The sequence below is a fragment of the Lampetra fluviatilis genome, chromosome 2, assembly GCF_964198595.1.
Source record: "Lampetra fluviatilis chromosome 2, kcLamFluv1.1, whole genome shotgun sequence".
In the NCBI taxonomy this organism is placed as follows: Eukaryota; Metazoa; Chordata; class Hyperoartia; order Petromyzontiformes; family Petromyzontidae; genus Lampetra; species Lampetra fluviatilis.
This window is the reverse complement of record NC_136276.1, coordinates 12,099,512-12,111,610: the sequence shown is the minus strand read 5'-3', so window position 1 is coordinate 12,111,610 and position 12,099 is coordinate 12,099,512. Positions and strand designations below refer to the sequence as shown.

The window sequence follows — 12,099 nt, the reverse complement described above, 5'->3', positions numbered from 1 at the left end:
ATCTGCCTATGTCGGTCTCCTAGTCTTTTTCTCACCGTCCCTTGCTGTATTTCAGTTTTTCTCCATATCTTTCTCTGTGCCCGTCTCTATGCCAGGCTTTAGAGCCCAGCTAGGACCCACCTTTTTTGCCTCCACAGAGCCCCACTTTGTGTTGAAATTACATATATTTGCTGATAATGTAATGCTAATATCCCGCGATTTGTGGTCACATAGTCGTTAGGTCACTGTTCAATAAACCTCTCAACCTGATTTCAGTTTTCAACCGCAGGAAATGGCAAACAACCCCTCCAAACCAACACGACATGGAGAGGCCCTCATCCAGTGGATTAATAAAAGTCCATAACTTATCTCATCAGGTGATTCTGTCATTGTGGAAGCTGAGGACTATATAGGTTAGATTTTCACCTTGACGAGGTTTCATTCTCGTTATATTTTTGCGTGAAAACATGTTTCAGTCTTTTCTACAAGTCGAGAATGTGGCCCTTTATTCTTTGCATGACATGACCACGATGCTTGTGTTGTAACACACTCAAATTCATATAAATGAATCATACATTGTAAGTGTACATACCATTGATTTGATCTTCAAGATCTCCTTGGATAATTTCCACCCCATAGGGCTCAAACTTGGTAAAAATAATTTATAATATAGCTTTGCATTTACTTTGCTGCATCACGTAAACAATTGCGTTTCCAGATTATGCATTCACCTATTTACATCCACTTACAACTGGGTATATTTACACCAAGCCAATGTCGTTGTGTGCCCAGACTACTCAACTGTTGGCATCTCGCATGTCCTGCGTGCCAGATGCCTCATTGCACCATTGAGATGCCTCAATGGTGCAATGAGGCTCTGCCTTGGAGTCAGTCTTCCTACCAGACCCGTCTTGTTCACAAGGCCCAGCAAAACCATCTCACTTGCACAGGGATGCGATCGTTTTTTGTGTGAGTCTTGAAAACGTCATGAGTTTTCACCATGATATTTCAACTTTTCACATTTTACTTTTGCACTGTGTTTTGCGTGTCGTAAAAATCACATCAGCTACACCAATAAATGATAAGAAAAATCAAAGCATCACAAGGAAAAACACTGGTCAAGTGAATATTTCATTTTGTTTAAAAGAATTCACTCTTTCATTTGTAAACATGTCAATAATACAGTATTTTTTTCAGCAGCCTTTATTTTGGGGCCCTTTTCTGCCAGTATCAAAGTATGAAAAATAAGAATAGGTTTTACCCTTTCTGGTAATACAACAGGTGTTAAGATGTTCTGGCAAAAAAGGCCCCATGATATAGCTGCTCAGCCCCAGCTATGAATGGTCTGATATGTGCATTGTCTTTGTACTCTTCGCCTTTTGCCGTTCTTTGGTCTGACACTCGTGATAATCAAGTCTATTAACCATGCGTACCACCACAAGTACGTGTGGTTATCACAAGAACGTGTAATTAAACGATAAAAGAGAATCAAGCACTCGTAGTATGTGTGGTTAATACAGACTTGATTCCTTTCAAAATATATCTTTTTGTGTTTGAACATCTTGACACCTGTTTTATTGCCAAAAAGGGTAAAACCTATTCTAATTTGTTTTATCTTTATTTTGTTCAACATGTACCTCTTCAGCTTTGAGTGTACACGAATTAGGCTACATTGGTTAAAAATACACATACCAGATTGCCATTTATTAGCTCTCCTAATCACATTGAGCACAGAAACTTCTAAAAAACTGTGACAATGGTAGGAGTCACGGACGACTTATCGTAGGTAAAATATATAATAAACTCCATTGTAAAATCTTATCAACCAGCTTTTCTAATCTTGCTTGTGGTTGAATTCTGCAGGTTGCACAACGGATGACTGGTGGAAACGGTCACGCGAGGCAAAATCCGCATTCTCCTGCGTGAGCTGCGTGGTTGAGAGGCCCATCGGCAGGAGGGATGGAGTCACGACAAACTGCTCCTTCGGTGCTGGTCCTCTCCTGAAATGAGTGGCACAACAACCGGTGTTCATCAGCAATGGGCACATGGAACTTTCAGTTTAATTTGACTCGGGGTTTAGGTCACCTATTGGGAGACGCAGCAAGATATGTGGCTCCATCCCAAACTAATTCACTGTAGAGTTAAATGTTTAAATTTCTATCTAAATATATCACAGTCAAGCATAGCAAACAATTGTTGCGTGTAAAGTGATCGGTTACAATGGTAATTATTTTCGTCAGCTATGTTCTATCCACTGCTAGATGAAGGCCTTCCCACACTATAGCCATTTCACAGTCCCAAGAAGCCACAACCAGTTTCAACAACACCCGAAAACGTGCACTGCATGTGCAAAAGCTCTCAGCCTCATCCATGATGCGACATACAACAGTTCCTGAAGACATTCATTGTGGTTATCTTGTCCTAAGTCACCATTAATACATTGTGCAAATGTGAACAACCAACAGGCAGCAGATTGACAAAGAGTGAACTCTTCTTGGTTCTTTCGGTTAAGTCGCGTAGAAGGGAAATAATAAAATAATAAAACATAATAAAATACAATTCTCACGACGTTTCGGCCACAACGCAAGAGGGCGGCTGCTTGCGGTGTGGCCGAAACGTCGTGAGAATTATATTTTATTATGTTTTATTTTTATTATTTTATTTTATTATTTCCCTTCTATGTGACTTTACCGAAAGAACCAAGAAGATGAATCCCTGCAGTCACGAAAGCTTTAAATCGAAAAAGAGTGAGCTGTAGACCGGTTTCGTCCTCAGGGCTCATTAGGGCTGATCAGTACAGTTTCATCACCAATGCTCAGTCACCAATTCCAAGTGATAGACTTGGCATAAGTGAGAATTTCAGCCTGTACTGCATTGATGAGTCATATTTGATATTCGTTTTTCCAGCCTGCAGAAACTTTTTTTTGTTGCGATGGGTTTTCTCAACAGTCACAGGTTTTAATTATTAATGCCACAACTTCTCTCTTCCACACCATGAGCTGCTCTGATTGTGCCATACATCTGGGGCGGTCAGCCTCTCGAGCATGCCCCTCTGCTTTGGCTGCCATTACATCAACGGTCTCATCCTTCGGCCATCATCCCTTCAATTTATCCTAAATGGGTAGGTACCCTAGTTCACCGAACTATGAAGTTGTAGCACTCAAGTGTAAACACTGGTAAGCACAATATGTGATTTCAGCATTGTAGGAAGCATTGGTCGGCATGAGTCCAGCTCTGTGCTTTGTCCTGTACAGCAATCCGTCGCCAATCACGAACTTGCCAACCGCGGAATTCATGTACACATGGTTTATTATCTCTATACAAATTTACCAAATGCTGTTTGCTAATGTTATGCATGCACAGGTAAGCACACGTCGCAGCTCATCAGCTGGTCGTCTGTCTGTTGTGATTCTCACAGGGTATGGACCGCGTCGCATTGCAACTGCACACTTAGCTTCTGTTTGTTGTGGGCTGAGCCCCTTCCCCTTTCTAACCACCCCATTATCTCATTGTCATCATCATTGTCGTAATTACTGGCATCTACCCTCAATATAAAAAAGTATGGAAAGTTAAATTAATGTTTTAGTATGTAATTGTGTAATGTACAGTATTTTATTCGGTGTTTAGTGAATAAACAGGTGACTTAGTTAAGCTATGACGATTCTGTTCTGACCGTGGCTGTGGTTCCCCTAACCCCCTATTTCCCATAGGCCCTGTACATTACCAACCGCAGATTTGCCTAACACGGCCTTTTCCAGGAACATAATACCTGTGGTTGGTGAGGGATTGCTGTAATAGTAAGCAAAATAGTAAGAATATAGAGTAATTATTGTTAATATGAAGAATAGCACCATAATTATCACGATTTGTGAGCACTAGCGCATAAGCATTTGGCAGCGAGAACGTATGCACAATCCCTAGCAAACATCAATACATAGAAAACAGAAGCACTTACAAGGTCGAGTGAACGTTATTAAGCGCTAGACAAAAATAATTATGGGTAAGCACGCATGCTCCATAGGACTATCAATCACAACCGTTATTAAAATAGTAACGTGATGTATTAATGCGTTACCTTACCGCAGCAGAGCCATATAAATGGAATTGTCACACTGCCTTAATTTGCATATAAACGGTCAAGACAAAAAGCGCTGCTAAAAAGGAATACCTGAATAGAAAAGCCTCAGCGCACCTAAACCTTGCTAGACAAATTATGTGATGATGCTGCTGCGTTGGCAGTAGTGCACAAGCACAATTAAACAAACGTATGCTCATCAACACCACTGCCTTAAAAGAAAAAATATACATTTCATTAACAGCGTTTCAGGCAATGGGTCGCAACCAAAATAACAAGAGCCATTTTTTTCGAATTTAGGAACAAAAACACTAAATCAAGAGCCACAATGTATGTGAATACGAGACAGAGTTAAGGATCATATTCTTGGTTCTTCCAGTAAAGTCACGTAGAAGGGAAATAATAAAAATAAAACAATAAAATTCTCACGAGGTTTTAAATAGGCATATTAATAGCTATCAAGTACCAGACACACCCTTCAATAATATAAAATATGACTAAATAAACTCGTATAAAAAGTAACGTTCGAAAATGTTGCTGGCACAATGCATTGTGGGAAGGTTTGTTCATGTAAGAACAAGGCTTCGCGTTCCTGAGCCAAATGAGCCTGTCAATAAAGGAATTTGACTGCATATCGTGCTAGATAGGCAAATACGGCAGTGACGTGTTATTTGAATCAGACATTGGCGTCATCAGTTTACAACTGATTATATAATCTGATTTCAGGTAGTGTAAAATTAGATGTTTACGTCACATTAGCTGTCCTCGCACTTCTATTCATAGTACTGAAGCAGGTATGGGAGGAGTAAATAACTGAGAAACGTACTCTTTGGTTTTTTAGGTAAAGTTACGTAGGTAAAGAATTTAAATAAATTAAATCACGACGTTTCGGAGGCAACACAAGCTTCCGTCTTCAGATGGAACCGTCACAGCAAAATTACTGTGAAGGCTGAAGACGGAAGCTTGTGTTGCCTCCGAAACGTCGTGATTTAATTTATTTTAATTTTTTACCTACGTTACTTTACCGAAAAATCAAAGAGTATGAATCCTTGCAGTCACAAAAACTTGAAATATAGAACTGAGAAACACTTTAATTGGCTGACAGAATAGAACTTGCATAAATAATGGATTACATTATATTCTCAATTGCACCAAAAATTTATTGCCCCTCTTTTTGGTTGTGCTTTGTCGATAGATAATTGAGTTTTGGACATTATTTCTGAAATACGATTACATTACAATGAAGGTGAGAGGTGTAAAATGTTTGTCTTTCCCCACTTCTAAAAGTAAAAAGTGACATTGGCCCGAATTGAAACAAAACTTACACTTATATCAATGAAACACGGAAATTATGTAAGCATTTTTGGAATGGCAGCCAAAGCAGTGGTAGACCACCAAGGAAATAAGATTTTGAATGAAATCTTCTCATGTGCAGAAGATGGTTTGTGGCATTACGGAACCGTAAGAGATGGCAACAACCTGGGCAGGCTCTTCATCCAGCAGTGGATATTTTATCGCTTACTCTTGACATTGATACAATTGGTAATTTGAGCATTTATTTACCTGCACATTCTCAGGAACAAGGACTTTAACCAAGTGAAAAAGTTGAAGTCCGTTGCAATACCTGCAAATAAAGAGTGCAGTTTTACGGCAAATAAAGTGCAATTTTACTAGGTTCTGTCATTTTTCTAAACTACACGCATCATACATTTATATCAAGCAAAACAATAAGGGACTGAGTTGATTGACATTGGTGCACAAGCACAAATAAAATAATCCCACCACAATCATAATTATTATCTCTGTCTAATAATGTAAACACAATTAACTGACATTTTTGGCAATAGCTCTTCTGCAGATCAAACAGTAATAAAAAAAAGTTTATCAAATACAAATCCTCATGACATTCTGTTTATTCTCGTTGTGCATACAGTAAGTCCTAGCTTAATGTGAGTTCACAACGCACAATGTGGAACACGCACCGTTATAATGCGGAACGGGCATCGTGATAACACGGAATGCGCCAATTTCTTATGCGGTTTCTGAGCACTCGATGACGAACGACTGCGGGGATGAGCGGAATGATCCAGTAACGTTATTTGTCCCGCCGTCGTACTGCGTGTGCGTACGTCGCATCCTGCCAAACTTATCGTTACATTCCGTGTTTTTCGCTCAACGCGGCACTTTTGAGTCATGGATCTGCCGCTTTCAACGAGGGCTATTAACTGTATTTGTCTATAGCGTATTATTAGGAACATAATGTTTGGCCTGCAATCACTTCATTGTTGAGGGGTTCTCTCTAACATCCATTTGTTCTGGTGTCTCGAGATGTACAGGCGCGGTATAATGTGTGCGACAAATACGACGATGGTGATGATGACTTGAATGGCTCAGGAGTTGTTGTTGCTCTACGCCTCGCTCACCTGGAGGCAACCCTGGGCTCGACTGGCCGATATAAATGAGCAGCAGCAGCGCCACCACGAGGTTGACGAGCGCATAGATCCACTGGATGACCATCATGACCACGAGACAGACGAGCATCTGGGGGCACACGCACCGCACCGTTTTCACTGAGGCATCACATGACAGTACGGACCATGATTATTCGCCCGCCATAGCCAGCGGTGGTTGCCAAGTCCTTAAATTGGAAAGTTACCAAACGAACCTCAAAAAGTCGTGAGATGTCGTAAGACAACGTTTTAAAAATGTTTGCAAGGCAAGTTATCCATGATTTAACGGAGTAAACTGATACAGGATGTTTTAATATAAGCCTGAAGTCGCTCCTAAATCGGCAGCATGACCTCGTCCCAAAAAGTTGTTCGATTTGTAAAATTTGATTTGACAATGCTACCGTTAAGGGAAATCCAAAAAGTTGCTGGATAATGACTCCACCATATCCTGTATACTGTTTCTCAAATTGTATTCACTGCATTAATATCAATTCAAATGTACAAGCAAGTGTGTGTGAACAGTAGATACATAATAACATGGATGATTGTCACATTGTCTTCTGTGGTTTACAATCGCCTCACTTGCAAAGCAGCTTCTAATCAAAACAACTTGTTACTCCAAATATCCAATTTATGTATTTTAAATGAAGGGTGCTGTATACGATACATATATTGATAAATATTACAGCTTGGACAATTAGTTGAAGTAAACAATCATTAATTGGCTGATAACAAATGAATATCTAGAGGACTGCAGAGCTTGGCCGATTGTTGGCACCGGCTCACTGCCTACTTGTCTGTAGTTCCTCCTCGCGCCTGAGTCGCTTTCTCTCTGTGAGAGTGAGTCAATGCTGTTCAGAAGTTTAAATTATTATTAGTCAGCAAAACATTGTAGTCGACTACTTTTATGGACGATTACTCAGGCCCTTCTAAACATGGCAGATGCCTCGACGTCCCACTTCCCGTGGGCAGGTAACCCCCTGCAAGTGTGACGCGGCTGATGACGACGATGATATCAATACGCCTCGCCCATCACCTCCCGTCCAGCGGCACGTGTGGCGACAGAGATGCATTTTTTCCAAACTTTTACGTAATCTGATTTTTCAAGTAATCCATTCGATAATTGGCAGTGTAATAATTTCAATAATCGGATTTTCCTGCTCTTAATAAATGTGAAAACATAAGGGCACCTACGTGCCAATTGCACACTTAAATTTGAGTATGTTTGACAGCAATAAAGAATGACATAAAGGAGTCATTGTTCTCTTTCAGATCATATTCAGGCAAGTTTGATATTTCTGCATGGGAGTTGTTTATATACAACTGTCCGCCCATAAAGTGTTCTTTCCATGTGGATGTGTTTTGACACAATTATATCGGTATTTTATATTTGAAAGGGCACAGTGGACTGCAACGGCATTTCAGTACATTTGATGCAGAATAAAACATACCCCAAGCAAAGAAACCCAGCGATTGCACAGTTTTGCGTAGAATTTGTTTGACATTTGGCTGATTTCTGCCTCCCATGGGTTTCGTGATTCTGCAATATCTGTTAAAAAACACAGGTGATATTTTTAGTGACCGTGCATAATTATGACTGGGAAAATAAGAATCGCAAGACAAAAGCAAAAAGGATAAACCATGACAGTTTGTAAAATATTGTGTCAGCATATTTGATAATACATTGAGCAAACAAGACACACTCGTATTTCACATTCGTTAAGATAATATTAAATTAGAATTCATCACCTTTCTTTGAGTCACTTTCTGATGAGCCTCTCTTGAGTTGCCACTTAGGTTTACTTTGTGCTTCCTGCTGGGAAGAATCCGACGAAGAGGCTAGGTCTTGAAGGGGATCTTGGTGGATCGTCTGCTCGTCACTCTCGGCTGAAACGTCATTCATTGGATCAACATATTTTCTCTTCTCGGGATCATTTGTCTTAAACATCTGTCCTTCCAGGTCCAGCATGAAGCTGTCCTGTAACGTCTCCTTGGCCGCCTTACGAGATCGACCTCTTTTGGGCGCCTGCTGCTGACCACTGTTGGCGTCAGCCTTAGAACTGCCCGAGGACTCCTTAGGAAACAAAAGGTCCATGTCCTTGGTGAACTCCTGCAGTGAACCCTGGCCCGCAGCCCTGTTTGCGCCGTTGCCATCGCCGTTGCTGTCGATCAGAGGCTGGTAGCCGCTTGCGTTTGGCTGTCCAGACCTGATGCCACCTGCAACCTGCGGCTTGGGCTGCATCTTCACGCCACCAGAGGCCAGCCTCAGCCTTCGCTCCTGCTGCTCATCGTAGCTCATGGCGAGCGCGAAGTAAGAGTAGTCGATGGTGGCGTAGGTGAGCAGAAAGTTGATGGTGACGATGGGCGCAAGGATGTTGACTTGGCCTACGAAAATGAAGGCTGTGGTAATGACGCCCACCACACCGATAGCATAAACAGGTGTCTTGTTTGGGCCATGCTGTGGAGAGGGCATATGAAAGATTGTATTTAATAACATTACTTGGAAATTAAAGACAATTCCACAAAGAGGCATGCTTGGAGCTTAACTGAGAGTAAGAAGAACATGGATTAAAGAAAATATGTAAGTTACAGGCATCATATTGACTGTTTGGACAAGTGGGCTTGGGGAGGACACGTCACTCGAATGGATGATGACCGGTGGTCAACACGAATGATGGACTACCAGTCAATGAAGGGAACATGCCCGAGAGGATGTCCACTGCTCATGTGCAGGTGCTAGACATGTTGTTGTATCACAAGATGGTAAGAAATCGCAATAGCTTGGGGGGGGGGGGGGGGGGCTTCATCCAGAAATGGATTGGTCACGGTTGATGATAGCAAATAAAATTTAGTTTTGGGATGCTGCAGGTGTTTTAGCTCAGAGAAACACGTGTTTATTAGGTGAAGTGTCAGACGCACCCCTCGGCCGAGGACTTCGATGATGGGTATAACCCGCTCCTGGGCGATGCACTGCAGGATGCGTGGCGCTCCGTAAAGCCCCGTCATGCAGGAAGCCAGCGAGGAGATATACAGCCCCACCAGGAAGAGGAATCCCACCAGAGACACCTAACACATTGAACCCCAGCGTATAACATACATTATAGTCCACAGAAGCTACTGGGTTATTATTTGGTTAAAAATACCAAATATTCCGATTTGTTGAGGCAGATCATTATACTTCACGTAACATGCTGCAGTGGTGTAATGTTTGGCACACTGGACTTGCAATCCAGAGGTAGCCGGGTTCGATTTTCAAGAACTGCAGTTGAAATAATTGTCAAGATTCCTGTCCCACCCCAGCAGTGTAAATGGGGACACCACAGTCAATTGGCAGGTCGTGTGTGGTGGGGCAGGGTGTCTATACTCCCATCTCGTCCAAGACATCTGTACAGTGTGTGAAGAGTAAGCGTAGTACCCTCTAGACAGGCTCTCTCGAGCCAGCAGTGGCGTGAACAAGAAATGACAGGGCTGCACATCTACCTGTTATATTACACGTTAAATAATGAAAAAACAATAAATACACAAAATGTGTGTGATTAAAACTCCCATGTCAAAATATTCGATATAATGAGTTTAGAATGAAGGGTCGCACTTTCTCTGCGATCATGAAGTCAACGCGAAGAGCCTCCCGGGTGCATGTGGCTCCAAGCAGCAGCACAAATACGAGGTAGAGGAACCACCTGGACAGGCAGTGGGAGAGGGCATGCAGGTGTCACACATGGAATTGTTTCAAGCGGAAATATTTATTTCGGCACGAGTCATTCCTATTTGAAAAGTAGCTCTGTGGCAGTTAGTTTATATGCCAAGTATTAATTAATTTCGCACGTACATTTTTTTATGCTTTTATAGAAATATTGGTTAAGAGTGGATAGTTTAAATTATTGAAAATATTGCCAAAATTCATTCCATTTTAAATCAACACAGTTTATATTTTAACAATAACCCTGACTCTAAACTCCAAAATGTTACGTATGCCTGTTGTTTTAACCTCCATTGAAAAAAAAACAAGTATAAAAAATGTTAATGTGCTTGCAATGCTTAAATATTTTAAAAGCATTATTTCTGTTCAGGAGACCATAGCAAATACATTCAAATATGTTAATACTGGGCAAGCAAGCCAGTACCACATGTGATGTGTAGACAGACCCACCAGGGGTCGGTCTCATGCCCCTCTCCTCCTGCCCTTGACATGCATTTGGTTTAGTTAATAAAATAAGCAATGTGAGCAACAACAAAGAAACAAGGTGACAACTATGTATGTGTGTATGTATGTTGAACTTCTTTCGCACCATACATCGCCAACCGTGCTAATTGGAGGTGCGGGTGAAAGACAACAAACTAAACACAAAAAGCAGTTCTAAAGAGATGAGTTTTCAACAATCACTATTCTTCATCACTTCACTTATTTTGTTAATTAGCCTAAACTATATTTATTTAGTTTATATTATATTATACTTACAATTAATATGCATACTTTAATGTCCGATTAATGAAGCATTGTCTGAGTAGCTGCAACAAACTATAATGCTGGCATTATTGGCTTTTTTTAGACATCTTGAGTGTTAATACAAAAAAAATCATAAAAATTGCTATGATATGACTCAATGCACGTTGATCTGAAACTACCACGTGCGGCAGTTTAAACTACTCTCGATTGCAATTAAATCACCCTGAACCATTTTTCCCTTTAATTATTCCTTTTTGCTTTCACAGCCATTCGTATGCAAAGTTTTCAGTTTTAGAGGATTAAATCGGGCGGGGGGGGGTCACAATACATCCGGACCACCATGTAAAAAATAGGAGCCTCGGTGTGTTCCACTAGGGGGCGACACTGCAGGGCACTCCGCGTCCCAAGCATCTCGCACTCACGTGATGCCAATTGCAGCCAGGGACCCCACGGGAATGTTTTTGGATGGCGTCTTGAGGTCTCCACTCATGTTGAAACCGGCCATCACACCTGAGGCACGCAACAGTCAGATTTATTACGTATAATTTTTTTACATTAAAATGTCATTGCCCAGAAAATAGGTTTTTTTTCAGTGTAGACAATAAGTGGATGAAAAAAGTGAATTTGTTTTAGTATATTTTGTGGCCCTCTGTGGGGCAAACGATACAATGAACACAATCAAAAGTTGCCCGTCAAGTTTCCAATGAAGTTATCGTGGGTTATCTTCAGTGAACTGGGGGAATTAGCTAAGAATTACAGTCCTCTATTGGAGCTATTAAAAGCAATTTATCTATATGAATGTAATAATGTAGTTCCCATGCCCTGCGATTAGTAATTGCTCCGATAGAGGAATGTGACAAGAAAAAATATCATATTATAATCAAAGTAAAGGTGCTGCGCTGCAATTGCTTGTTCATGCTCCTGCTAATGGAAGAGCCTCGACTCGAGGGAACTCCAGAAAGCCTCTCTAGACCATCCGTCTTGGAAGAGGAGGGAGTACCCAAACTTTACCCTACCGTACAGGACCTGCAGATCGACTAACTGTGGTGTCATTATACTGCTGGATGTACAGAGGCGACGGCAGGTAGAACCGGTGACCTCTGTTCAGTGTGCTAACCATTACTCAATAGTAGCCTATACCATAATCA

The 12,099-nt window shown here is 41.2% G+C and overlaps 1 protein-coding gene across 5 annotated transcripts in view; it reads right to left on the bottom strand.

Moving 5' to 3' along the window:
• Window positions 1-958: 958 nt before the first annotated feature.
• SLC12A8 (solute carrier family 12 member 8) overlaps window positions 959-12,099 on the bottom strand; it is a 29,447-nt gene continuing 18,306 nt past the window's right edge. For all 5 annotated transcript variants that reach the window (XM_078869443.1, XM_078869455.1, XM_078869448.1 and 2 more), the window contains 8 exons: window positions 11,374-11,461; window positions 10,097-10,184; window positions 9,424-9,570; window positions 8,254-8,962; window positions 7,956-8,053; window positions 6,478-6,595; window positions 5,618-5,678; window positions 959-1,979 (listed from right to left, as the gene is read on the bottom strand). In XM_078869443.1, the coding sequence (XP_078725569.1) occupies window positions 1,814-1,979; window positions 5,618-5,678; window positions 6,478-6,595; window positions 7,956-8,053; window positions 8,254-8,962; window positions 9,424-9,570; window positions 10,097-10,184; window positions 11,374-11,461 (1,475 nt within the window). In that variant the 3' untranslated portion in view covers window positions 959-1,813. The remainder of the gene's footprint in view (window positions 1,980-5,617; window positions 5,679-6,477; window positions 6,596-7,955; window positions 8,054-8,253; window positions 8,963-9,423; window positions 9,571-10,096; window positions 10,185-11,373; window positions 11,462-12,099) is intronic.